The sequence below is a fragment of the Zootoca vivipara genome, chromosome 2 (assembly GCF_965207765.1).
Source record: "Zootoca vivipara chromosome 2, rZooViv2.hap1.1, whole genome shotgun sequence".
Classification (NCBI taxonomy): Eukaryota; Metazoa; Chordata; class Lepidosauria; order Squamata; family Lacertidae; genus Zootoca; species Zootoca vivipara.
The window spans coordinates 1,010,876-1,038,837 of record NC_142584.1 but is presented as its reverse complement, the minus strand read 5'-3'; the positions used below and the strand labels follow the sequence as shown (position 1 = coordinate 1,038,837).

General features: G+C 46.5%; 1 protein-coding gene across 2 annotated transcripts in view; it reads right to left on the bottom strand.

Moving 5' to 3' along the window:
- The window catches only part of TNS2 (tensin 2), a 130,042-nt gene extending 115,562 nt beyond the window's left edge, over positions 1-14,480 (bottom strand). Inside the window, exon 1 of one of the 2 annotated variants that reach the window (XM_035101897.3) lies at positions 14,323-14,480. In XM_035101897.3, coding sequence (XP_034957788.3) covers positions 14,323-14,424 — 102 coding nt within the window. In that variant the 5' untranslated portion in view covers positions 14,425-14,480. The remainder of the gene's footprint in view (positions 1-14,322) is intronic. The other variant, XM_088662784.1, reaches the window with a different exon arrangement.
- Between the last annotated feature and the right edge of the window lie 13,482 nt (positions 14,481-27,962).

The window sequence follows — 27,962 nt, the reverse complement described above, 5'->3', positions numbered from 1 at the left end:
ATCATTTATGTTTGGTTTGTTGGGTTGATTGGCTGGCACAATTAATTAATTAATTAATTAATTAATTACTTGCAGAGATTTTTTTTGTTTTCCGTTTTTTTAAAAGGAGGCTTTCTTAGGGAACTTTAATCTGTGCTATCCCTTGAAGGAAAAGGGAGGGAAGGTAGGTATGAGAAGAGTCAGAGGTTTAGAGATGACAGATATCCACACCCAAAAAGAGGGTATTTTTAATATATAAAAAAGAAGGGAAAGGAAGTGGCAGGGACACATGGAGGCAATGTAGGTTTTGGGGGGTTCTTTGTGGGTGTTTCCAGATGACCTGTTTATTGAGTATTCATCCTGATTTATTTGTGGACAGCTTGGATGACTTTGCTTCAAAGCGAGGGTTGCCACACCCTTTCCACTCCAGTTTCCCTGTCACTTTCTGTTAAAAGTCCAGTTTTGTAGGGAAGTGGTTGAATCCCACCTGAAAACAGAGGTGACCTGAAGCACAGTTTGTCTCCTCCTACCTCACAGATAAGCATGCCTGCCTGCTGTTTGAAGTGGCAGGAGGAGCTGCCTCATGTAAAAGGTTGTCTATGCAGCATGCGTATGGTGCTGGAGGAGACTCTTGAGAGTCCCATGGACTGCAAGAAGATCAAACCTCTCCATTCTGAAGGAAATCAGCCCTGAGTGCTCACTGGAAGGACAGCTCCTGAAGCTGAGGCTCCAATACTTTGGCCATCTCATGAGAAGAGAAGACTCCCTGGAAAAGACCCTGATGTTGGGAAAGATGGAGGGCACTAGGAGAAGGGGACATCAGAGGACAAGATGGTTGGACAGTGCTCTCGAAGCTACAAACATGAGTTTGACCAAACTGCGGGAGGCAGTGGAAGACAGGAGTGCCTGGCGTGCTCTGGTCCATGGGGTCACGAAGAGTCGGACACGACTAAACGACAACAACTGGGATTCAACATGGAAACATGGAAACATGGTAAAGTGGCTGAGAATGACTGATCCAGGTCACTCAATGACCTTTGTGATTGAGTGGGGATTAGAACCCTGGCCTCCCTGGACAAGTCCAGCTCCCTGATTAACCACTGGTCCATATTAGCAAATGTCAGTCTTTGGTGAAACCGGTTTTTTCTTTTCTTTTCTGAAATGTAGCTCTAATGGTCCAACACACATTCCTGGCCCTACCATAATAAAACTCTATTTATCTCAGCAAACAACCTTATTAACTGAGGACCAGGAAGGAACCATGGCCAAGGAAATTCTTAGTTGTATTTGTGAGCTGTGGAGAAGAATGTCTATCCTGTGAGCAAGTGCATACAGGAGAGTGGCAAAGAAAGCTTTGTATAATAGACTAAATGTTGCCTTTTGTTTTGCAAATGGTGACTATTGCATGTAATAGCCTGAAAAGGGAATGTTTTGTTTAGAAAGCTTATTGGTCTTGGGACACTGATTGCAATGACCTGAAGTGCTTGACAGGAAGAGAAGAAATTCCTTTGTATATAGCTAACCATGAATCACCATGTATGTTTTTTTTAGATGTACAGTGGTACCTCAGGTTAAGAACTTAATTAGTTCCGGAAGTCCGTACTTAACCTGAAGCATACTTAACCTGAAGCGAACTTTCCCATTGAAAGTAATGGAAAGTGGATTAATCCGTTCCAGACGGGTCTGTGGAGTACTTAAACTGAAAGTACTCAACCTGAATCTTTGGAGGTCTTTAAGCAGAGGCTTGACAGCCATATATCAAGAATGCTTTGATGGTGTTTCCTGCTTGGCAGGGGGTTGGACTGGATGGCCCTTGTGGTCTCTTCCAACTCTATGATTCTATGAAGCGTACTTAAACCGAGATATGACTGTAATCTTTATTTTTTGTTAGCCCAATTTACCCTCTTTTCCAGGAAGAGATAAAAACATTGTAAATAATGTATGTAAGCCACATAGGAAAGAAGGTATTAAGGATGCTGATAAAAACTTAACTAGACAAAACATGTTAATAGGTAAAGGTAAAAGAACCCCTGACCGTTAAGTCCAGTTGCGGACGACTCTGGGGTTGCGGTGCTCATCTCGCTTTACTGGCCAAGGGAGCCGGCGTACAGCTTCCAGGTCATGTGGCCAGCATGACTAAGCCGCTTCTGGCAAACCAGAGCAGCGCACAGAAACGCCGTTTACCTTCCCGCCAGAGCGGTACCTATTTATCTACTTGCACTCTGACGTGCTTTTGAACTGCTAGGTTGGCAGGAGCTGGGACTGAACAACGGGAGCTCACCCCATCGTGGGGATTTGAACCACCGACCTTCTGATCGGCAAGCCCTAGGCTCTGTGGTTTAACCCACAGCACCACCCAGACAACTGGTTGAGCAATAAGAGCCAATACCTTGAAATATTCTCCTGATAGTTCAGAATCTCTCTCCAGGATTTGGAATGAGATACACATCAGAATTTAATGAGTGTGATAGGATAGAGACAGATGCAGGATTAGTAACTTTACTGTCTTCTGAAGGAAAAGTGGGGCAAACAAATAACAATGCTTTATCAGAAGTAAATAATAATTACAAGTATATACCGGTATGTTTAGTACTGCCACCTGAAATATAATTCTAATTTAAAACAAGTTTTAGCCCTTTTGTGCTCAAGCTCTAGAGATCTTGAATTGCCTTGGCAAGTTTGGGACTCTGTAACATTTCAGAGTAGAAGGCAGGTAGCTAGAACAGTAAATGGAATGGTTTTTTGAACTTCAGCTGCAGGAGAGAAATAGAGTTTTTGGAATATTATTGCTTTGGCAGCAGCTGAGATTATGTACACGCACCAGCCTTCACTGATCTGGTCCCCCCCCCCAAGTGCTTGGAAGTCCAATTCCCATCAGTCCTAGATGATGAGAGTTGTAGGCCAAAGCACCAGTTTGGTGAAAGCTAATCCACACACATGGAGCAAAAAGGGGGTGATAAAAAGGATTGCACTCCAGACAAGTGAGGGATACCACTTATGAATGTCTTCCCCGTACTAAATACAAAACCTCCATTCAGCTAGAAAACTAGCACATTGAAGAGAATAGTTCTAGCCCAACTCTTTACCAGATGTACTACTTTTCTATTTGCACCAAATGTGTAGGGAATCATTCAACAACCCCCCCTCCCCCAATTGAAATGGTACAATCTGTCTACACCTGAGTTTCTGGCATGGAGTGTTCAGTCCAATTTATCAGCAAATGTAGAGAATCAGTTGCTCATGAATCAGCCATTTGCCCAGCAAATAGGATTTGGGGAAGTGTAGCCATAAAACTCTGCCAGCTGAGGGGAGGTCAAAGGGTGGGCAGGATAGTTTTCACAGTGGGCCTTGGCCCATCCTTACCCTCCTATACCTCCCATCTATGATGTCAATGCATCTGGACTGGATACAATACTGATGAGCCGTGGACTTTCCATTTGAAAAACACAAAGAGTCTTGTGTCCCCTTGAAGACTAAGGGCAGCTCTGAACTCAGTCTTTGGCAGGGAGGAATTCAAACACATGCTAGGATATTTAGGGCCACTTCAGACAACCTGTTCATTCAGTATGCATCCCAAAGATTATGTGGTAGTTAGACTATTCCGGGTATACACTGAGCCTTTGCTTTCATTTGTTTACAAAGACAATGAGGATTCATCCTGCATTCCTCCTGCTTTGCTTGTGGAGTCTTCCCATTAATTCTTTGTTCATCCTAGACTCTTTGGTGCATTTTGCCATTTCTTTCCTAACCACAAAAAGTCTGTTTGCTTTAAAAATAGGTTTGTCGTGCTAAGTGACCGAGTGCTTTAATCCCTTGAAAATTGTAGTAGAATGAAGACATGATTAATGGGAAGATGTATAAACACCCCGCAAGCAAATCAGAATGAATGTTTATTCTCATATAACAACCCCTACCTACCCACCAACAAATCAAATAAAGACAGGATATAATCAAACCTCCACTCCACATAAATAAACTTTGTGCCAGCACATCAGGATCAATGCTCAATAAAGGCAGGATATAATTTAACCTGCACGCCAAATATGCTTGTGGAAGTAAATCAAGATAAATGCTCAATAAACAGGTCATCTGGAGGAGCCCTGAAATGTACTATGGCATGATATTTGAAACACTTTTGCTCTAGTGTGCTACTGTTAATTGAGACTAGCCCATATTTCCATGCTGAACTGAAACAGCAGTACAGTTACGTACTTAATCCATTCCAGAGGTCCATTCGTAGCCAGAAACCACTCGTAACATGAGGTGCGCTTTCGCTAATGGCGCCTCCCACTGCTGCTGTGCTGCCGGAGCGTGATTTCCACTCGCAGATGTGCTTCTGTTTTGGTTTTGCTCTGCTCCGTAACCCCGACGAGCCCTGTGCCTGACCCTTTCTTTGAAGGGGCTGGGGCATAGCTGCCAAGTTTTCCCTTTTCTCGCGAGGAAGCCTATTCAGCATAAGGGAAAATCCCTTTAAAAAAGGGATAACTTGGCAGCTATGGGCTGGGGGCCCTCAGTGTTCAGAGGGCCCCTGCAGAACATCAGAAGAATCTTAATCCTGAGAGAAGGTGTTGCTTCTGACACACACTGTATATTTAAGGCATATTTAAGGTGCATGATTTTGCCCTTCCCCTCCTGAATCCTTAACAGTGCCAAGGATAGCAGCTCTGTAAGTGATGAACTACATTTCCCAGGGTACTTTGGGGAGAGCCACATGTTTTAAATGTGTCAGTGCTCCGGTACCTCCTCCTTGGGTAAAGGCCAAGATCCATGGCCAGAGGCTTGCGGGGGTGGGGTGGGGGACCTGGTTCCTTTAACTGAGGAATCAGGGACTGGATGACTCCTAGTTTGGCTGATGGAGATGTCTCACAGCAGGGACAGGCAAATCCTTTGCTTGGTTCACTCACTTCCAGTCAAGGGCTACAGTCCAAGCCATGCATATTGCAGTTTTTTTTCATTGTCTCAGGCAGGGGGTTGCAGCAGTTTGGTGTGTGGGAGGGTTTTTGAGCTGCTCATCACAACTGAATTCCAATAAGAAACAAGGCCTCAGGAATTCCATTTCCAATTTCTCCTTTTCTACTTCAGACAAATGAGACTGGGAAAATGAGTGCAGCAGTCCAGGTCCTGAGAGGCTTGGAATCATCTCTCTCTCTCTCTCTCTCTCTCTCTCTCTCTCTCTCTCTCTCTCTCACACACACACACACACACACACACACACACACACACACAGAGAGAGAGAGAGAGAGAGAGAGAGAGAGAGAGAGAGAGAGAGAGAGAGAGAGAGAGAGAGAGAGAGTTTGGCTATGTTAAACCTAATAGTACAGCTTTAAAATCGTACAGCTAAGAACAGCAGGAGGAGGCAAAGCTGGCTTCCCTGACGCCTGACATTTAACTTTCCAGAGTTTCTCATTAACACAAGAGACTGAGTTTCCATGCTGGACCAGACCCACCAAGGGTCCATCTACCAGGCATCTTATTTCCCCTGGTGGCCAGCGCACAGGTGGGGCATGAGGGCAATGGAGCCCTCTCTCACTGTTTTTCAGACTTGGTACACTCTGACCTGTGAATCTTTGCTGACGAAGAATTGTCGAAACAGGGCCTTGTCCTGATTTTTTACTGGAAATTATTATTATTATTATTATTATTATTATTATTATTATTATTTGCCTACTATACTGGGATTGATTCCTATTTGAACTCTTCATCACACAAATAAAACCTTGTGAAGATATATTTGAAATCCATTTTTCGTCTGGCCCGAGTTCTTGCAATTTACTATTTATTTTTGCTCTCGGAGGTGTCATATAGCCATCACAAGTTGTAATCACAGGTCACCTTGTCTAATCTTATTACAGACTATGTTAACAAGTGCCTCAGGTCAACAGGTACAGATTGACAGGGCCCTTCAGATGTTGTTTGACTACAAGGGCCTCATCATTCTTGATCATTGGTTATGCTGGCTGATGGGAGTTGGAGTACAACAACATATGGTGCTCAACCTTTGATGTACAGGGTTTTTTTAAATAAAAAAAATATTCTCCCCTTTTTACTGTTTTCGCGCGCGCGCGCGCACACACACACACTGTCCGTCCAGGAATAAGACCTCTCATTTTCAGCTTTAGCATCTTGCAAGCACCATTTTGTGAACTGTTTTAAGGCCTGGGACTCCCCTGCCTGCTCCACTCACGGTGCTTGGCTCCCTTCACTTTCTTGAAAAAGGGTTCTTGACCCAGCTTAGCATGTTGGCAAGCAGTCTAGACAGAGGCAGAGCAACCTGCTCTAGTACCCGGAGTGGCGGTCGTCCCAGGGGAGCATGGCACGCGTCCCGGGGGTATGTGCAGCGAGCGGCATGCACCCCGGGAGGTGGCACCAATCATTTGTCACCCCTCCTTTGGAATGGCAACCGGGGCAGACCGCTCCCCTGCCCCCGCCTTGGAACGCCTCTGAGTCAAGACAGTCTCTAGGAAAAAACTCTTACAAAATAAAAGTAGTTTCTTGCAGAGAAGCACCAGAAGATAGCGTACATAGCAAAATAAAGAGTATTTCAGCAAATGTTTTACTGCTTGGGCTCAGGTGGGCAATAAGAAGGAGGACTCAAGACTTCTGAAAGTCTCTTAATCAAACAATTTCAAAGTGTCCAAGATGGCACAACACAGTGAATTTACCCTTTAAAGTAGCCCAGCCTCCTCCCTTTCTCCCCTTGGCTGCTCCAGACCAGCAGTAAGAGCCCATCAGCTGGGGCTGGTGCATACCCTCCCACATCCCGGTGAGGCAAATTGGGACATGACCTTGATGGAGGCCCTATCCCCTCTCACTCCCCCCCCCCCCATATGACTGGTCGCCCACCGCCATTGTACTTCTGGCGCAGCTTCCAGAAGTAGGAAGAGGAGGGGGTGGCACACAAGCACAAGGTTTGAGGCCAAAAAAGTGTGTCTTTTGGTCCCGCACTCTGGCACAGTCAGAGCATGGGAGCCAAAATGGGACACCCCAGGATACAATCAGAAGCCGGGGCAGCTTCTGTAATTCTGGGATGTCCCACTTAAAACAGGACAGTTGTGCGGTATGCTGATGGAGTCCAACACCTGCGGAGAGTCAAAGGCTCCACACCCCTGCTGCATAAGGGTCCTTTGGCTGATAAAACCAAATCTGAATGAAATCAAGGTGCAGTTCGCAGCAGAGCAATGACTGCATAGGAACATGGGAATTTGCCTACGTAATCTCATCAGTCCTTCGAGCTAAGTGTTGTCTGCACTGACTGACAGCAGCTCTCCAAGGTTTCAGGCAGGGTTGTCTCTCAGTCCTACCTGGAGATGCCGGTGATTGAACCTGGGACTATCTGCCTGTAGAGCAGGTGCTCTGCCACTGAGCTATGGCCCTTCTTCTGAAGGGAGGTGCCTACGCCAGGGGTCAGCAAACTTTTTCAGCAGGGGGCCGGTCCACTGTCCCTCAGACCTTGTGGGAGGCCAGACTATATTTTGAAAAAAAATATGAACGAATTCCTATGCCCCACAAATAACCCAGAGATGCATTTTAAATAAAAGCACACATTCTACTCATGTAAAAACAGCAGGCAGGCCCCACAAATAACCCAGAGATGCATTTTAAATAAAAGGACACATTCTACTCATGTAAAAACATGTTGATTCCCGGACTGTCCGCGGGCCAGATTTAGAAGGCGATTGGGCCGCATCCGGCCCCCGGGCCTTAGTTTGGGGACCCCTGGCCTAGGCTTTCTGTTCCGTGGAGTGGTCCGCCTGATTCCTATGGGGCCGTTAGTGGAGAATGGCTCAAAGAAAAACAGCTACTCACCCAGACTCTTTGAAAACTTAAAATGTCCCATCTTGACAATGAGATCATATATTCATTCCCCCGGGTCTTTTTAATTAAAGCAGGAGGCATGTCATAAATGACATCATATACCAGAACTGAGTAACCACGTTTTTGCTATGTAACCAAAAACCGATTAGCATGAAAAGTCAGAATCCCACAAGGCAGGCAGCAAACAGAGCACGCAAGTCTGGGTGTGTGGGTAACAGAAAGGATTAAACAGAGGAAATGCCAAATGCACACGCATCTCACACTGCTTTGCTGACTACCCAGATGGAGTTCTGGGAACTATAAAATGGTAGTAGCCCATGTCCAGCCGACTCAGGAGAATCATATTACAATGTAAGCAATCCACAAAGTGACACAGAATTGTCAGGACAAGACAAGATGTTCCATGTGGCATTAGGACGCTTCTCTGTGTCAAAGTCTCCTCCTCTTACTCCAGAACGCAAGAGTCCTTCTTCACACAGCGCAGTTAAACTATGGAACTCGCTCATGTGGGAGGCCACCAGCAACCTAGATGGCTTTAAAAGAGGATTAGACAAATGCATGGAGGGTAAAGCCATCAACAGCTACTCACCACAATGACCATGCTCTGCTCTTGCGCTCAGGTCCTGCCTGTGGGTTTCCCACAGGAACCTGGCTGGCCGCTGTGAGAATAGGATGTTAGACTAGATGGCCCATTGGCTGGATCCAGCAGGGCACATTTTATATTCTTATGGCAGGGGCTGATGGGAGCTGGAGTCCAACAACACCATGTTGGGAGAAAGCTGCTTTATGCTCTTCAATAGCCACAGTGACTGATCCCTACACCGATCTTCTCAAAAACTCTCTTTCCCCTGCCAATCAGCCCCTCCAGAGGCTCCTTCTGTTCCTCATTCACATGGATTAGGCGCCTGTGGGTTGGTTTGTTTTTTCGCCACTTGAGCCAATCTTTCTGAGCTGTGCTCATACCCAACTTGCTGCCCTTGCTCTGTCCAAAAAAATCCCCCCCACCAGAAGTTTTAACCTCAAAAAATGCAAAGAACGTCCTCTGAATTGGACTAAGCCAACAAGCACAGAGAAACAGAAAGGAAAGGAAAGAAGGGAGAGAGGGGCTTCTATAGCAAGCAGCAAGATGGGAGGGGTGGCAGAGAAAATAACATGTCCAGTTCAGGAAGGGAGGCAAGAAAATGTAGATGCTGAAAGAGAGGGTCTGGTCTGACAAGCCATTTCTTTTCCTGCCCTGACAGCAGAATTGCTCTCTCTGCATATCTTTTGAGGGCATTTTTTTGTATGTAACAGTGTACACGCAAAGGTGGGTGGGGAGAAACACTTAATAATTTTGAAAAATCAAGTACATTTAAACAAGGTAAACACTAACCATGGGCGGAATTCAATGTGGCACTATTACAAATATTCCATCTGCACAAGCTTGCTGTTCGGGGGGGGGGGGGTGTTCCTTCTGACTCCATCCCCTGGAGCCAATTTCATGAGTGTGGGGAGAGGCTTTTGCTGATGGGGTTAATTAGGTGACTCTTGTCCTACTATTCCAGAAACCTTGCTAAATCCACACATCATAATCTCACAATATTCCCAACAAAGCATGTGGATTTAGGTTTCCTTGTACCTTGTTGCATCAGCCCATTTTTAAAGAAATTTGTCTTTACTTCTGTCTACCCACTTTGACCTTGAATCATTTTAGTCTTGAATCATTTTAGTCAGTTTAGCCTTGGAAACTATATGCCAAACTTTAGCCAGGCAATCATCCAGGGTTGGAGATCAAATTATATTCCAGTTATAAGCAATAGCTATACAGGCTCTTTACAGGTCAATAAGAAAAGGGACATCTCTCTACTAACCATTGGTACTACTGTACATCTTCAATATAACAAAACAAAATTGCTAGTGGATCCATTGGTAATATATGTCCCCTACTTGTTTCAATTCCTTTAATAACATCAATCCAAAGCTTCCTTATTTGGTCCAGAAAATATGTAAGATGTCAGCACTGAGCATTTTACATCTCCAGCATAAACTGCTCACTGTTTTATAAACACAGGTAAGACATCTTGGTGTTACATGCCTTAAACATCTCTCTGCAGACAGTTTAAATCACACAACACACCCACCCTGGCAAAATAATCCTGGGGACTGCTGTGTAACCCCCCCCCCCACGGAGCTACAATTCCCAACACCCTTAGCAAACTACAGTTCCTGGGAATCTTTTGGGGGGAGGGGTGTGTTTTTAATGCATGAAGTGTACACAGTCGTCGTCGTCCCCCAGCACCGCCTTACTGGCTCCAGAAGCAGGGGCCAAAGATGGCTGTTGCCTCCGGCTAGTGGATCTGCAAAGTCATGGAAAGACAGTGGTGTGTTTTTTTTAATCACTTGGGTTTGTTCTACCGCCAGAGAGACAGAAGGTGCTTGTGAGATTTTTCTGCTTCAGGTGATAAAATAAGTTATGTACTCTACCTTACGTACTATACAAAGAGGGGGAAGGGATTTGCTGCTCTTCCTCAGGCTGGCCTTGGGCTGGACCTGAATAAAAAGGGATCAGAGAAGCTAGACTTGCAACTGGGCTGCTTGCTCTCAGCAATCTCAGTGGCCTTGTGACCCACGCTTAAGGAAACTCCTGGGATGCCTGCCTGCCTATAAGCCTATTACCAATTACATAGCGTCTCACATTTCACAGCTGAACAGACACTCTTGCGTGCTTGAAAATCTTCCATTCTCACCTTGAAGATCACTGCTAAGCTCCTGCCTGCCCCGCCCCCCCCCCCCCGTTTATTGCCCATCACTAAAGGCTCTTCATTTGCTCTGTAATATAGTTCAATCTCTTCCAGGGGGCTTCTAAAAAATAAGTCCTATTGAGTCTGATGAGCTTTACAGTGCCAGATAGGGATGGCTAGTGTCTCAATTTTGATTTCTCTCCCTCTCATTTTTTAAATCCTAGGTTTAGAAATGTAACAAAGATACATGCAATTAAAAAAAAAGTATGGATGGAAATTCATACACGTTTTCACACATATTTCTCCTAAGGCCAGATTTGGCCTTTGGGGCTGATGTTCACCACCCTGGGTTACAGGAATGCCAGCTCTGAAAATGATTTACTCCATTTCTGCATCAAAGTTCAAAATAGCAGAACATTATTGTTTTTTAAAGACAAATAATTAAGAATCAAGCCAGAGAAATTTGGTCCCTTTCTCTGCAATTTTCTAAATGAATTGGTTGTGGCATTTTTATTCCACTCAGCTTTTAGTGTACAGGTGAAACCCGGTCGTCGAAAAGTGCATTTATTTCAGTAACACAACTTAAAAGGTGAAACCAATATATGAAATAGATGCATGACATGCAAAGCAAGATATGTCAAGCCTTTATTTGTTGTAATTGTAATTATTTGTCATTAGGCAGGTCAATTATAAATGGAATGTAATTAATGAAATGTAATAGTGATGTTTATTTTTGTATTATTGTAACTATTTGTTTTATTACTGTGGAATTTCCAAAAGAAAGCATTTGTAAAAATTAAAAGAAATATTAAAAAAATAAAAAGTTGCATTACTGAAATAAATGCACTTTTCGACAATATTCTAATTTTCCGAGTTTCACCTGTATTTTAATCATACCAGAAGTTGCCTACACACGGTACATCTAAAGCACATTCCCACACTACCACCAATAAGAATCATGGGAACTGTAGTTTACCCCTCAGAGCTACAATTCCCAGCATTCTTAATCTGCACTTCCAGGATTCTTTTCGAGGGAGGGAGGGAAATACGTTTTAAATGTGTTGTAAATGTATGGTGTGGGATACTGCCTTGGTCTTACCAGTTTTCATAGAATCATAGAGTTGGAAGAGACCACAAGCAGGGCCGTCTTAAGCGCCCCTGGCGCCATGGTGCGCTGGATCCCTCCGGCGCCCTCCCGCCCAGTTTCCCAGCGCGGCGGGCGGGTGGGCGTAGCTGCCAGAGGCGCTGCTGCGTGGCGGGCGGGCGGGCAAGCACAGCGCGGTTGCCATGGGCGCAGCTGTGCGGCGGACCGGGCGGCCAGTGGGTGGGTGCAGCTCGCGGCACCCTCCTGGCGGGCTGGCGCCGTGGTGCCCTGCGCCACCCAGCCTGGCCGTAGGGCCGGCCCTGACCACAAGGGTCATCCAGTCCAACCCCCTGCCAAGCAGGAAACACCATCAAAGCATTCCTGACAGATGGCTGTCAAGCCTCTGCTTAAAGACCTCCAAAGAAGGAGATTCCACCACACTCCTTGGCAGCAAATTCCACTGTCGTTTTAATGCTGTGGATTTATTTATTTTTATGTAACAAGTCTTCAATTGCTGTAAAGCCCCTCAAAGCCCCTCTTTAGGGCCAAGAGGCAACATATAAATTTTTTGGTTTCATGTATTTATTTATAATTTTAAAAACCCCATATTGATACATGTTCAAACAGCAGCACTAAGGAAACAAAACTGACAGCTGTCTACAATTTTAGAGATGAAATGAAATCTCTCCCCCATTCCCTTCCTTGAATTCACACCTGATTCACATATGGCTAACAGGGGGCATTTGATTTCATAAGTTTCAGGAGACACTTAATGTTTTCATAAGAAGATCAGAAGAGCCTGGCTTCTGGGTCAAGCCAAAGGTCCCTCTGGTCCAGCTTCCTGTTCTCACAGTGGCCAGCCAGATGCCCCCAGAGGAAGCCCGCAAGCAGGACCTGAGCACAAAAGCATTCCCTCCAGCTGTGATTCAGAGGCACACTGCCCCCAACAGTGGAGGTGGAACACAGCCCTCATAACTGCAGTGACAGCCTTTACTTTTCTGCCACATCCTTTAGCAGTAGAGCTCTTCCATTCTGCAGACGCCATTTCCCCCTCTCCCACAACACCCCTTTGGAAAGTGCCGTTTTAGGGTAATTTAGGGGCAAGGGTGGGGCAGCAGTAAAGTAGCCACCTGCAAGATGCTCCCCATCACCACATGCAGCAACAAAAAGTTTTTTGTTTTTTTTGGAAGGGAAACTGCAGTTGCTGCACAGTTACTTCATAATAGGTCAGGACTGTGCACAGCTAAGGAAAGCTTTGCCCCTGTCATTCCTAAAGGTGTCTGCAATGATCTTTAAAAAGAGTGTCTTTTGGCCAGAAACCTCGTTTCACACACATGGGGCATAGTGGCAGATTCAGCTGTTCTCTCAATGCAAGAGAGCTGTCCTCTCCTGTCAGATGCAGTGAGTGGACCACTATACTATAATTCTGGGGTGAGTGGGTTGTGGGGCAGGGTAGGGACAGATTCTCATACAACCCACTTGTTCCCATTTACCAGTCCTTCTTTTCTTGCACCTCTTCCTTGTGAAGCACTGCCACAGAATGTTAGAATTGGAAGGGGACCCTGCTTAAGGCAGGAGTCTTTCAACTGCAGCATCCCTGGCAGACAGCTATCCAGGCTTTGCTTGAGCACCTCCAGCTGCAGAGGGCCCTCCCTCACCTCCTGATGCAAGTCTGCTCCACAAACTCTGCTGTTTTCACCCTGTTCTTGAAAGCAAGCCTGCTTCATCTTCTATGTGACAGCCCTTCAGCTATTCAAATACCGTTATCACGCCTCCCCTTAATCTGCTCTTTTCCACACTAAAACATATCCAGCTCTTTCAACCACACCCCATAGGTTTCCATGCCCCTGTGATCAACATCAACCTCTGGAGGCAATGGACTTTCTGAAGTGTGGTGTCCACAACTGAGAACAGTTGTCCAAACAACCCACTTTGAGAAGAGCAGAATACAGAGCTCCCACTTAGCCTTAGCCTCTTTAGTTAGCCTTTCTATTTATTAGCATGCATACATATCATATATACCGTATTTTTCCGTGAAGAAGACTAGGTTTTTTTTACTTTAAAATTATGTGAAAAACTGTAGGTCGTCTATTACACGGGGCAATTTCCCCCCTATTTTGTTAAATACACTCTTGAGGATTGCAGCCCCAGGCTCAAGTTGGGTCTCTGGAAGTTAAAACTATGTGGGAGTGGGATGAAAACTGACTCTAGTGCACATGCGCATAAAACGGCCGGCACATGGACACTAGCACCGATGTGCACCTTTTCCCTTCCATCCACCCTGCCAGGAACTGCCGAGTGCTTTATTCTAGCAGAAGCACAATCACAGCCATTGTGAGGGTTCAGTCACTCTGACTAAAGCTCTCTTAGGAACTGTTTACTAACACACCCTGATTCAGGAACAGCAAAAAAAAAAAGAGGCGTAAATGAATACAAGAAGCTCGGAGGCAGAAGTAGGGAACAGAATAGGCGGCATTGCACAGAGACCAAAGTGTCTCAGCCTCTATGAAACTTTGGAGATGAATTCATTCCATCCACGCTTCTAGCCAGAAAGTCAAACACACACACATTTAGACACTTGTACATTCATGCCCCTTGCCATCATATGCCACAAAACAGCCAGCGTCTCTGGCTGAATAATTTTAATGAGATGACGCAGCCTGTAATTCCATGCTTGCCTGTGCAGAGAAAGAGGAAAGAGAGAGAGAGAGTTAGGTAACACACCTTGGTCAACTGCATTCTTGTGGCGCTTCTTGGGCTCCCTTTCCCCCGGGGTGCAGAGCAGCAATCCGTTCCCCAACAATCGGACCCTCCTTCCCAGCCCATACGATCCTTTCTGCTTCCTCTCTCTCTTTCTCCGGCAAAAGTTGTGGGTATTTTTCGCCCCCTTCTCTGGATCTTTGGAACTGCCTTGCCTTACAAACTCCTCCTCCCTGTCCCACTCTTTCCACCCCCTTGCTCTCCATCTCTCTCTCACACACATACACATACACACAGTCTTAATAATATTTAGCTCAGTGCCAGAGCAAACTCAGCCATGCCAGAAGAAGCTGTGTGAGTTTGCAAAACTGGGCCTGTAAACAGGTGGCAAAGTGGAGCCCCCTGAGATGTAGGTAGATTAGTATGCCGTGTGTGTGTGTGTGTGTGCGTGTGTGTGCGCGCGCATACAGAGAAGAAGGTCATAACCTTTTCAGGGAATAACATGGAGAGGGAAACGCAGGGGGAGATGACATATTGTTGGAAATGGGGAGGGTGCCTTGTCAGAACACATGCACTCCAAAGAGCATAACGGGATAATTGGAAACATATTATCCCCTGGAAAATCCCTCCAGAGCAGCTTTGGAGTAACAAAGAGACATGTGTACCATTCTGCCAGATCTGTATCCTGTTTCCTTCCAGCTTTTGGTGCTCTGGGTCAGCAGCTTCAGGGCCTGCATCTCAAGAGGGGGAGGAAAAAGCAGCAGCAACAGCAGTCGGGTTTCCACTTCCTAAACAGGAATATATACCTGGAATAAACTCCCTGTCTCTCCTTGCCAGGCTCTCTCTTACTCTACTCCTCTATCATGGATGTGCCCTTCCCTTGATAATGATAAGCACAAGCAGTTGCAGTCTGAGTGCCCTTGTTTAGGGCTCCAGCCAGCTTGCCATAATCTTTTCCCCAAGATGCTCCATTCTATTCCCCCTCCAATAGCCTGCCAGCCTCCCGTGGCCACCAAGTGTGTTCAGTTTACACTGGGCTGTTTGGGAGATTCCCCTGCCTTGGGATGAGTATGGTTAGGGTTCTCCAAACCTTGGAACTCTTTCCTAGTCTGCCAGTAACTCCTACTTGGGTGTTTTGGCTGCCTAAGAAGCAGCTCGCTCTTAGGATTTACGATTCCAGGCAAATATCAAGTCACTCAAAACAGCACACAGATGGGGCTAGATGAGCGATACCAAAGCTGTGCAACAGGGCATACTTTTGTATGGTTAGAAATTAATTTATTCTTTAACTGAACCTTGGCTTCTGTGAGGAGGAGGGTGCTGGCTGCCTCCCTGCATGATTCACCAATGCTCTCTGGCCATACCTTCTTGCAATGAGCCTCCGGTGGGGGGGTGGAGAATAATTCTCTTCTGTCTCTGCATCAGATGTGACTAGATCAAGGGTCAGCAACCTTTTTCAGCTGTGGGCTGGTCCACCGTCTCTCAGACCATGCGGTGGGCCGGACTATATTTTTTTGGGGGGGGGGGTGAACAAATTCCTATGCCCCACAAATAACCCAGAGGCGTATTTTAAATAAAAGGACACATTCTACTCGTGTAAAAACACGCTGATTCCTGGACTGTCCACAGGGCGGATTGAGGTGATTGGGCTGCATCCGGACCCCGGGCCTTAGGTTGCCTACCCCTGGACTATATCATTCAATTGCTCTGGACAGAGAGAGACACAGCAGACTGCCTGCGCTCTGAAGTGTGCCCCAGAACAACAATTTATGCAGAAACTCAGCTCCAGGCACACTAATTTTGAACATAAGAATGAGACATGCCTCCAGTTTTAATTTGGGGGATGGGGAAATTTGTGAGCACCCTGTGAGATGCACATCATAGAATCTACAAGTGGGTATTGCTGGGCGTCATAGCTGCCAAGTTTTCCCTTTTCTCACGAGGAAGCCTATTCAGCATAAGGGAATTTCCCTTAAAAAAAGGGATAACTTGGCAGCTATGCTGGGCGTTAATTAAATTCAGCTGAAGTTAATATGTTGTTGTTGTTTAGTCGTTTAGTCGTGTCCGACTCTTCGTGACCCCATGGACCATAGCACGCCAGGCACTCCTGTCTTGCACTGCCTCCCGCAGTTTGGTCAAACTCATGTTCGTAGCTTCGAGAACACTGTCCAACCATCTCGTCCTCTGTCGTCCCCTTCTCCTAGTGCCCTCCATCTTTCCCAACATCAGGGTCTTTTCCAAGGATTCTTCTCTTCTCATGAGGTGGCCAAAGTATTGGAGCCTCAGCTTCACGATCTGTCCTTCCAGGGAGCACTCAGGGCTGATTTCCTTAAGAATGGATAGGTTTGATCTTCTAGCAGTCCATGGGACTCTCAAGAGTCTCCTCCAGCACCATAATTCAAAAGCATCAATTCTTCGACGATCAGCCTTCTTTATGGTCCAGCTCTCACTTCCATACATCACTACTGGGAAAACCATAGCTTTAACTATACGGACCTTTGTCGGCAAAGTGATGTCTCTGCTTTTTAAGATGCTGTCTAGGTTTGTCATTGCTTTTCTCCCAAGAAGCAGGCGTCTTTTAATTTCGTGACTGCTGTCACCATCTGCAGTGATCAAGGAGCCCAAGAAAGTAAAATCTCTCACTGCCTCCATTTCTTCCCCTTCTATTTGCCAGGAGGTGATGGGACCAGTGGCCATGATCTTGGTTTTTTTGATGTTGAGCTTCAGACCATCTTTTGCGCTCTCCTCTTTCACCCTCATTCAAAGGTTCTTTAATTCCTCCTCACTTTCTGCCATCAAGGTTGTGTCATCTGCATACCTGAGGTTATTGATATTTCTTCCGGCAATCTTAATTCCGGCTTGGGATTCATCTAGTCCAGCCTTTCGCATGATGAATTCTGCATATAAGTTAAATAAGCAGGGAGACAATATACAACCTTGTCGTACTCCTTTCCCAATTTTGAACCAATCAGTTGTTCCATATCCAGTTCTAATATATATTGCATTTAAAAGTATGTCATCCAAATATTAACCAGAAGTTAATATATATTGCATTTAATATATTAACCAGAAGTTAATATATATTGCATTTAAAAGTATGTCATCCAAAGACATCCTTCCTGTACTCCCACCATTTCCCTAGCAATAAGGGGGAAGGCAAGTATTAATTACCATTACAAACAAAGGCATCCCCAAGCTCGCAAGTGACAAATTCTTACTGACTAGATGGAGGAGGGAGCAGCAGCATCCCACAGGGGACAGTGCAGCTGTTAAAGGGCTGGGAGTTCTGACAATGGAGCTGACATGCTCAGCTATATAGCTACATGCAAAGAGCTCTGCCAAAAGCTGCAGGTGGTTCAGGATGTGTTCAGATAGCCCAGGTTTAGGGGATCAGATGTTCAATAGAGAGGGAAATGTAGGAACATAGGAAGCTGCCTTATACCACGTCATACTATTAGTTAATCTAGACCAGTATTGTCTACTCTGAGGGCTTATCCACACTGACCTTTTGCCCCACACTTTCCAGGTGCAGGTTCATGCTTTAAAAGCTCTGTGTACAAGCGCCCTTTCTTTTCTGAAATTTCCTTGCAAAAACCTGCTCCTTAAAGCTGAAGGGCAACAAATGGCAATTTGGGTTTTCCATGGATTGCAGAATTGTAGCGTTGGAAGGGACCCAATCAGTCATCTAGTCCAACCCCCTGCAGTACAGGAATATTTTGCCCAACATAGGGCTTGAACCCACAACCCAGAGATTTAGAGTCTTATGCTCTACCAACTGAGCTATCTCCCATTTGATGGTAAAGAGCGGGTTTTCACAGGGAAAGCTGTGGAACAAAGAAAATAGTGCTCAGAAATCGAGCTTTAAAGCGTAGACTGTGCCTGGAAAGTGCAGAGGAAAAATAAGTGTGGATGAGCCTTGATTGGCAGGGGGTCTCTAGGCAGGGATCCCTCCCAGCCTTACCTGGGATTGAGCCTGGGACCTTGTGCATGCAAAGCAGGTGCTCCACCACTTAGCTATGGCCCTTCCCACAAACCTGCTCCTTCCCAGGAAGATTCCCACCCAGGCAAGTAATTAGGGGCAGGTGGTGCTGTGGTTAAACCACTGAACCTAGGGCTTGCTGATCAGAAGGTCAGTGGTTCGAATCCCTGTGATGGGGTGAGCTCCCGTTGCTTGGTCCCAGCTCCTGCCAACCTAGCAGTTTGAAAGCACGTCAAAATGCAAGTAGATAAATAGGAACCGCTACAGCGGGAAGGTAAACAGCGTTTCCATGTGCTGCTCTGGTTTGCCAGAAGTGGCTTTGTCATGCTGGCCAGTGTGGCCACATGACCTGGAAGCTATACGCCGGTTCCCTCGGCCAATAATGCGAGATGAGCGCGCAACCCCAGAGTCGGTCACGACTGGACCTAATGGTCAGGGGTCCCTTTACCTTTAACCAGCTGGAATGGCAGGCAACAATGCAGTCAGGAGGGGAAGGAGGAACATCAGGCTTGGAGGGGAGGTGCTTGCTAGTCTGAGGCTACCTACTCAACAACGGAAACCAATACAGTACAAACTGTTCATCTTCACTTGCAAAGCTAGCAGCGTTGACCCGATTATGGGCTTTGGTGGCATTAGGGGAGATTGTGCGTGTGCGCACTCATGCTCATGAAAATGTACACCATTGGTGTCTCTTCAACAAACAGTGTGCACATGTGTGATTTTGATCGGATCCATGCACTTAGTTGTATCACCAGACATGACACGGGATGGACCATACATTCAAATGGAGCGTCCAAACAATGCGACAGGCTCCAAATTAAATTTAAATGCAAGGTACTAAAAGTTTAACAAATGGAGGAGGAGGAGATACCTTAGACCTGGGCCAGATCTGTATTTAAAGGAGCCCAGAGCAGCAGTGCAGATCGACAGCAACGGCAGCTGAAAGCTGGCGTATAAATTGTAAACTTATTTATTGTGTGAATTTATAACCTGCCCTTGATCACAAGGTCCCGGGGCAGGGTACATGCAATTACTCACACTTCCTCAGAGCGACATGACAGCAGAGGCATTGTGGGAAATGGAATGACACCTAGACCCACCTGCCAGGTGCTGCTTAGAACACTAGGCAGGATGAAGAACAGATAAAGAGGCGTGCGGCACTTCCAGACAGTGACTGTTTTGGGAGGTGAGATTCAATCACATGCCTAGTAAATTCAGGTTGTGAAACTGAAGTGGATTGAGTGCACTTCTGCACCAAAGAAACCTGCTTCCCCCACCCCACAATTCATTATAAGGAAAGTGGCAGGAAAGTGCAATGGAAAGTGTGGGATAACAATAGCTTTGACCCAACATCATATAACCTCCCTGCAACCAGACCAAAAATGAGTGCTTACTAACTAGCCAGCAGTCTCTCACCTCCCTGCAAACAAATCAGGGGTGAGTGCTCAATAAATAAGTCCTCTGGAAGCAACCACAGCACAGACCTCGGCAGCAGGCCCTGCCAGGGTGATGGGTGGTGGCCAGCAGCTGCCCAAGCATGGCAGCTGCAAACTTCTGCCCTGTTGAAGATGCGACTTGCCTGGGACCTTCCCTGCTTCCCACTTTCTGGCTTGTAACAGAGCACAAAGCCACCCACAACAGAAGAAGAATCCTTCTGGATGCATGCTTCATATAGAAAAAAAGTAAGTATTTTAATATGAAAGTTGCCAAGTCCAGGCCCACAGAAGGCTCTTGTATCTCTTAAGCTTTGCACAGCAGGGGAAATTCTGCCAGACACAGCTTTGCCCATCTGATAACAAAACACAGCCACACTTGACAGCTTTGCAGTTATCAAAGATACAGAAGGTCAGGATGTGTAACAAACCTACCCTGGGAATGACCAGCTCACACTGGGTGAAGAGGTGTGGCAAGGAAAAAGGACCCCAGGTTACAGCACCAAAAGGGTTAAGGGCCGAGTCAGGTGCCAAAGAAAGATGAGCAGAGCACTTCAGGGATTAGTCACCCACACAACCCATAACATAGAAAGGGTGGAGCTGTAAGGCAGCTTTGCAAAAGGAGGGCAGGATCCTTCTAAGAGTGGCTCAAAGCAATGGCGGCAAAGACCAGAGACAAACAGCCAGTGCTTACATCTAGCATGCCAGCATTTCCCAGCCTGCTCTGAGATTGTTATTCATTCATTCATTCATTCATTCATTCAATTTATGAATGTTTAATGTTAAAATAAACCCATAAGCAGTCTACCACACTATAATGTGTGGCAGGGGACTTATGGCAGTGTCAGTTCAACAATAGTTCAATTACAGGACATTACTTGGAGCTAACTAGATATCTTTCTCAGTAGCTTTTGTTTAATGTGCGCTCCCCCTCCCCCTCTCTCACACACACTGTGAGAGCTATTCACCCCCCTGGGTTTGATTCATTTTCCCCAAGCCCCAGAATCTAACAACTCTTGAGGACTGGTACCACACTGCTCTCATAGCTATAAAATTGCTTGTTTCCTGAATCCTCATCCTCCCTTGCTTCATTGCTTCTATCCTGTTCTGTATCAGACTCCCGATCTTCCTCCTGACCTGCTGTCCTCTATTTTCTCCTCCTTTACAGGTTTTTTTTTTAACTCCTAAGCATAAAAATGGCATGATATAGTCCAGACCAGAGCAAATATGGTCTCCCAGGTGTAGCAAGAAATGACACCCCAAGTGATTTGCTGGGTGGAAGGTATGATTGCCCTTCAAGTTTGGAGGTGAGTGGGGGTTTACCAGTAAAAACAGGATGCTCAAAATGCATCACAAAGGCACACACAGAAGGCCCGTGTAACCTGGATTTAATTTGCACCAGAGAGGGTCTCAGATTTTGTGAACTGGGCTCCACCTTCTAAACTTAAGCTACCTTCTAGCAGCTGTACATGGACCTGAAATCCCCCAATTTTGAGTTGCAGGTGCTGGGAGAACTTGCACCAGTGCCCATTTGACAATTGGCTGTGCACGTGAGGGGTTGTGATCAGGCCCACACATGTGAGTACACTGTTGGGGGAATCGTGCATGCAAATTCATGCATCAGACTTTTAAAGTGAGTGGCAAAAAGCAATTGAAGAAAAACAAGGTGCTCAACAGTTGGAACAAAGGAGTTGGGGAGTAGCAGGCAGGGAAGCCCCCAACAAAGACTCCATACATGAGGTGCTGTTATAAGAGTTAAAAGGGGTCCTTCTCCAGGAGGGAGCCCGGACAGATGCCATTTGGTCTAAGGCAGGGGTGTCAAACTCAAATTCATCGGGGGCCGCATCAGCAGTTTGGTCACCCTCAAAGGGCCGGTTGTATCTGTAGGACTATGTGTCCACTCTTTATTATCATAAATTATTGTCACTGCATTCAATTATTACTGTTTTTTGTAATAATGTAAGTAATAACTAGCTCTGAAAGCAGAAACATAGTCAGAATAATGGCAAGTAGATATTCAAATGTACAATTATTGTACAATTTATTGAAAAATGATTTTTGGTAACTGCACTGGGTGGTGGAGGCTCGCTAGGGTTTCATGCAGGACCTTTGCAGAGCTACTAGTACCTGGAGATGCTGGGGTCCTTCTGCATGCAGGACAGATGTTCTGCCAGTGAGCCACCACCCTTCACCAAAGGGACTGGCTGAGGTTGACTCACTGAAGCTGCTCTCCTGGCTCCAGGGTTTAAGGGCCAGAAGTATAAAGCAGCATCCTATGTTTCTGAGGAGAGGGAGAGGGAGAGGGAGAGGGAGGAAGGGAGGAAGGGAGGAAGGGAGGAAGGGAGGAAGGGAGGAAGGGAGGAAGGGAGGAAGGGAGGAAGGAAGGAAGGAAGAAAATAGGGAGTGGGAGGGAGAGAGTAAGGAAGGAAAGAAAGAGGGGAGAGAAAGAAGAGTAGGAAATAAGGAAGAGAATAAAGAAGGAAAGAAAAAGAAAGAGGGAGAGAAGACGGAAAGGGAGAAAGAAGGAAGGAAGTAGAGGGAAAGAAAGAATAAGAATGAGGGAGAGGAAGAAAGTTGGGAAGGAAGGAAGGAAGGAAGGAAGGAAGGAAGGAAGGAAGAAAGAAAGAAAGAAAAGAGGGAGCAGGAGGGAGAGAGGAAGGAAAGAGGTGAGAGAAAGAAGAGTAGGAAAGAAGGAATAAAGAAGGAAAGAAAAAGAAAGAGGGAGAGAAGACAGAGATAAAGAAGGAAGGAAGGAGAGGGAAAGAAAGAATAAGAACGAGAGAGAGGAAGAAAGAAAGGGAAGGGGGGGGTCGCCGCCTTGATTCAGCGCCAGAAAATAGCGCGAAGGGACCCAGGGGCAAAAAGCATTTCCCCGGCCCCAGCTGTTTGTCGGCGCTTTGTTGGCGCGGCGCTTCAGCAGCAAGGTCCCACTGCTGGGTCCCGCTGGCTGGGGCGCTCGGCGGGCCACATGACGAGGTCTGGCGGGCCGGATTTGGCCCCCGGGCCTTGTGTTTGACACCCGTGGTCTAAGGTGTATAAGAGATACAGTTGCACTCATAGAATTGTATCACAAACACTTAGGCTGAGCCTGAATGAATGAAAATAAGAATGAAAGGAGGTGAGTCAGCCACGCATTGGCCCTAGCCACCCTCAAGAGGGGCTTCTGAGACCACCCCTTTCTTGATGGGCTGCTTGTCACTGAGGGCCAAAGCTGCTAGCAGAGCAAGACTTGTCCTCCCCTAGGGATCAGCGAGGGTGGGGGTGGGGATTCAATTCAGGTTATATTTTGAAATAAACTACCTACTTTGAAGGTCATATCTGAGAATAAACTTATGTTACTTCACTCAGCAGTGTCCACGTCTTGTGGGACATTGCCGACATGAAACGGATATTGACAACAAGCAGAATAGCTTCCCAATCAGATTATTAAAATTTGCTGTCTGCCAGGCGGATAGCGGCTGGCCTGGCCATTAAGGATAGAAACTTATTACCAAGTTCCAGGCGTCCGTCTGTTTATTCTCATTGCACAAGGGGCGGGGCGGGGGGAGCATTTGCCTTTACAACCTCAAAGAAGCCTAACCTCAAAGAAGAGAAAACATGGCAACAAATAAGATTCAGAACCGCTGAACCAATCCCAAAGTCACTGCTGGTGCCATGGTGAGACAGGAAGGGAGGAGATGGGTCTCATCATGGAGCCGGGTCTCAAGTTCAAGATCGTCCAGAGTTCACCCTTAAAAATAGGCTGTTTCTGGCAAACTGTTTACAGAGGATTTTGCAGAACATTCTGGTTGCATAGTTCTCAGCACATATTTCTAAATCTGCCCATGGCTCTTTGCCCTGTTGTCTTCATTAGCGCAGTCACATCTGGAGTCATGTGATTTTGTTTGGTTGTTTCGTCCAGCTGGAATAGCAAACTGCTCCACAACAGGAGAAGGGCAGCCAAGCTCACACCGAATCAACTTTGCTCAACTCAACGGTTGTTTGTTTATCGGTGGCTTTTGGAAAACCACGCTTGATCCCTCCTGACGCTGCAGGAAATTTCAGGAAATATTCTGAACTGATTTGCAACATCCATGCCAGGGATGGGGAGACTGTGGCCTTGCAGATGTCATTGGGCTGAGACTCCTCTCTTCCTTGGCCATCGACTGGCCAGGACTGATGGGAATTGTTGTACAATAGCACCAGCAGGACCACAACAGGTTCCCCACCTTTACTTTAGGCCAATTGTTTTCAAGTCTTCCGTTCAACTTGCCTGCTTCAGAGGAACAGCTTTCTGGATGGCTCTGTGCATTGCAAAGGATTCCGCTGCATCTTGGTTCATGCATGGTCTTGGCTGTTGAGACTATGAGGTACCCTTAGGTCGTGACCCTGCATAGCCTAAGGGTTTCTCATAGAAGAATCCCAGCATCCAGAATTCCCTGGCAGGGAGACTACGATCAGGTGGTGTCAGAGCCAATGGCAGGCAGAGCTAGCTAATTCTGGTTTTGTCCTCCTCCTTGCTGAATTCAACAAAAGCAACACAAGCAGTGCACACACCATATATTTAAACTGCATAACACTTCCCATAGAATCCTGAAAACTGTAGTTTACCCCTCATGGGGCAACAATTCCCAGCACCCTTACCTAGCCTCAGCTCCCATTATTCTCTCTCTCTCTCTCTCTCTCTCTCTCTCTCTCTCTCTCTCTCTCTCTCTCTCTCTCTCTCTCTGTGTGTGTGTGTGTGTGTGTGTGTGTGTGTGTGTGTGTGTTTTATGTTATGTATTGAGATAGGCTGCAGGTCTCACTCAGGGCCACCAGTATGCAAACGAAGGATTGAGAACTGTCACTCACTGATTGGTTAGTTACAGTATGCAGATGAAGGATTGAGAATTGTCGCTCACTGATTTGTTAGTTAGTTGAAGGTTGTTACTGTTACAAGTGCCTGATCATCTCATCTGTCTCCTGAGAAATCTCTGTGTGGGACAAGAAGCTACAGTTAGAACTAGATATGGAATAACTGATTGGTTCAAAATTGGGAAAGGAGTACGACAAGGTTGTATATTGTCTCCCTGCTTAGTTAACTTACATGCAGAATTCATCATGCGAAAGGCTGGCCTAGATGAATCCCAAACCGGAATTAAGATTGCCGGAAGAAATATCAACAACCTCAGATATGCAGATGACACAACCTTGATGGCAGAAAGCGAAGAGGAATTAAAGAACCTTTTAATGAGGGTGAAAGAGGAGAGCGCAAAATATGGTCTGAAGCTCAACATCAAAAAAACCAAGATCATGGCCACTGGTCCCATCACCTCCTGGCAAATAGAAGGGGAAGAAATGGAGGAAGTGAGAGATTTTACTTTCTTGGGCTCCTTGATCACTGCAGATGGTGACAGCAGTCACGAAATTAAAAGACGCCTGCTTCTTGGGAGAAAAGCAATGACAAACCTAGACAGTATCTTAAAAAGCAGAGACATCACCTTGCCAACAAAGGTCCGTATAGTTAAAGCTATGGTTTTCCCAGTAGTGATGTATGGAAGTGAGAGCTGGACCATAAAGAAGGCTGATCGCCGAAGAATCAATGCTTTTGAATTATGGTGCTGGAGGAGACTCTTGAGAGTCCCATGGACTGCAAGAAGATCAAACCTATCCATTCTGAAGGAAATCAGCCCTGAGTGCTCCCTGGAAGGACAGATCGTGAAGCTGAGGCTTCAATACTTTGGCAAGGCCAACAGCCCAACAATTTCAAGGAAGCCAACCTCGGTCCACCATGGAGAGATCAGAGAATCTGAGGGCTGCTCAGACGTTTGCCGCATCAAACAGGAACATGGAAAGGTCAAACGGTGAACGGCGGACCAATCAGACTGTGTGGGTTGCGGTGGCAACTACCCTCGGTCCAAATGTCGTTTCAAGGACGTCATCTGTCGGCGTTGTTCACGTAAGGGTCATATTGCGAGGGTTTGGCGCTCGTCTACGTCAGCAGATACGCTACCGGCACCAGGAAACAAGAAGGCGTTGGGAAGGAAAACTGGGGCCACAGATTTGTCTCCTTGCTGGGATTCATGCCGACAAGGAGCCACAGAGCCAGCCTTGTGGCCTTCTCTGCCGCACGGGAGGGAGCCAGCCTGTTTGCTGTTCATGGGGAGCCTCTGCGGAGGCCCTGCAATGGCAGTCAGACCTCCGTCTCAGTCCCAGTTCTCCCTTGCTTTGCAGAATGCAGCTTTACACGAGGGGTAGCAGGAGAAGGGCAAACGGGAAGCCCTAGCAGGCAGGAAGGCCCAGCTGGCAGAAGTTTTCCTTTCAGGCTGCATGAAAGGCTTCAAATGCAAGAGACTTTCTTTGTTTGGGTTTGTGTTTTTAGCCAGCTAGATACTCCACCTTTGGCGACAAGCCATTTAACAAACCCAAAAAACCCCTTTGTGTGTGTGTTTTGACTAGTACAGGAAGGAAGACTGTGGCACAATAAAGAGTAGGGTTGCCAACTGACGCAAAGGCAGACTGTTCTTGTGCCCTTCATTGCAGCAAGAACTGCACCAATCAGCTGGTGGGGCTTTCTCAGGGTGAAGATGAACGCTAAGAGGTGTCTCACCTTTGGCCCTTCATATGTTGCTGGACTACAGCTCCCATCATCCCTGAGGCTGGTCCAACACCATATGCAGAGGGACAGGTAGCCCCCGCTGCTGTAAAGTCAAGTTTGAGTTATCTTCACCCTTATATGTTAATAGATGCCAGATGCTGAGATTGGGGGGGGGGTTGTCTTAAGGCAGAGGTGGCTCACCTCTCTGGCCCTTCAGATGCTCTGGGACTGCAACTGTCACCAGTCCCAGCCTGCATGATCACTGCTCAGCGATGATGACAGCTGTAGTCTAGCAACATCTGGGATGGCCTCACCCCTCACCCCCTGCTTTGCAGTCACCGCCCTGCCAGGGTAGATTTAAAGGGCTGTTCTCTCCCTTCCCGTTAAGTATTTTGACCAAAGTGTGAATTTGCAATGTCAATGGAAAATTCATTTGACTTGATTAATTTCCAGGACAACGCATTGTAATAGTCTAACAACATACCCCGTGCTACTGTGCCAACTTCCCTGTGCCAAAGGTTTTGGCAGGTAGCTGTAGAGGAGTAAGAGCACAGGAATCCAGGCCCTGAGCCCATAAATGTTGGCAGAAGAGGGGGGTGGGAGGGATCATCTGAAGGGAAACCTAGGTTGGGAGTGCCTGGCTGTCAAGCCCAGGCAGAAACTTCAGGAAGTAGAGAAAGATCAGCCAGAGTGACGGTTGAGTAATGCACGAAAAAAAGGCAGGTTAAGGGGGCACAGCAGTTAATGACCTGAAGGGCTGTCACATAGATGGATGGAGCAAATTTGTTTTCTCTTGCTCCAGAGGGTAAGACCCAAACCAAAGGCTTCAAATTACAAGGCTAGTCTAGACTAAACATTAGGGAGAGCTTCCTGACAGTATAGGCACTTCCGGGCCGTCACTGCTTTTGAGTGGGATTGAATTGCATACCAACAAGCTCAGGTTGTGCAATGGCAGTGGACTTTTTGCAGTGAAGAAAATGATGGGAGAGTGCCCTAGAAAGTGTAGGATGACACTTGCCTAACTTCCCTGAGAACAAATCAGGTTGGATGCTCAAGAAGCAGGTTGTCTGGCTGCAAGTGGAACAGACGGCTTTGGGCAATCCTGGAGCCTCATTTCTTAGAGGTCCTAAAGCAGAAGCTGGATGGACACCTGTCAGGGATGCTGTACTACTAATCAGCAGAATTCACAAGGCCGTGGTTGAGATCCCTTTCCTGTTCTATGATTCTATGGGCACCTCCCCAACTGTCAGTATTGTTACCAGCCACCCCAATCCCTGCCAACCTGCCAAGCCTTGCATGGGATTCCAGGGGTCTTGGCGCCTTCAACCTGGGTCTGTGCGCCTTTGGAGAATTGAATGCACGGCGGGTGCTGCTGTGGCATAAAGAAATATGATTCATTCACATATTTACGCCTGAGTTTAGATGGGGGGAGTCCAGATCTTAAAGCATGATCATCTCAAGAGGGGTTTGTTCTCAATATCAGCGCAGTGCTGGAGTCCAAGGCATCTCTCCCAGCCTATATGAGCAATATTTATATGGGTACCTACTGAGAAGATCCCTAAAAACAACCGAAGCAAAGGGAATCATTGTGAAAATATTTGGGGTGTGTGTGTGTGTGTGTCAACTTTTGTCCTCACTCACCTGAGTCAGCAGTGTGATGCAGCAGCTAAAAAAGCCAATGCAATTCTGGGCTGCA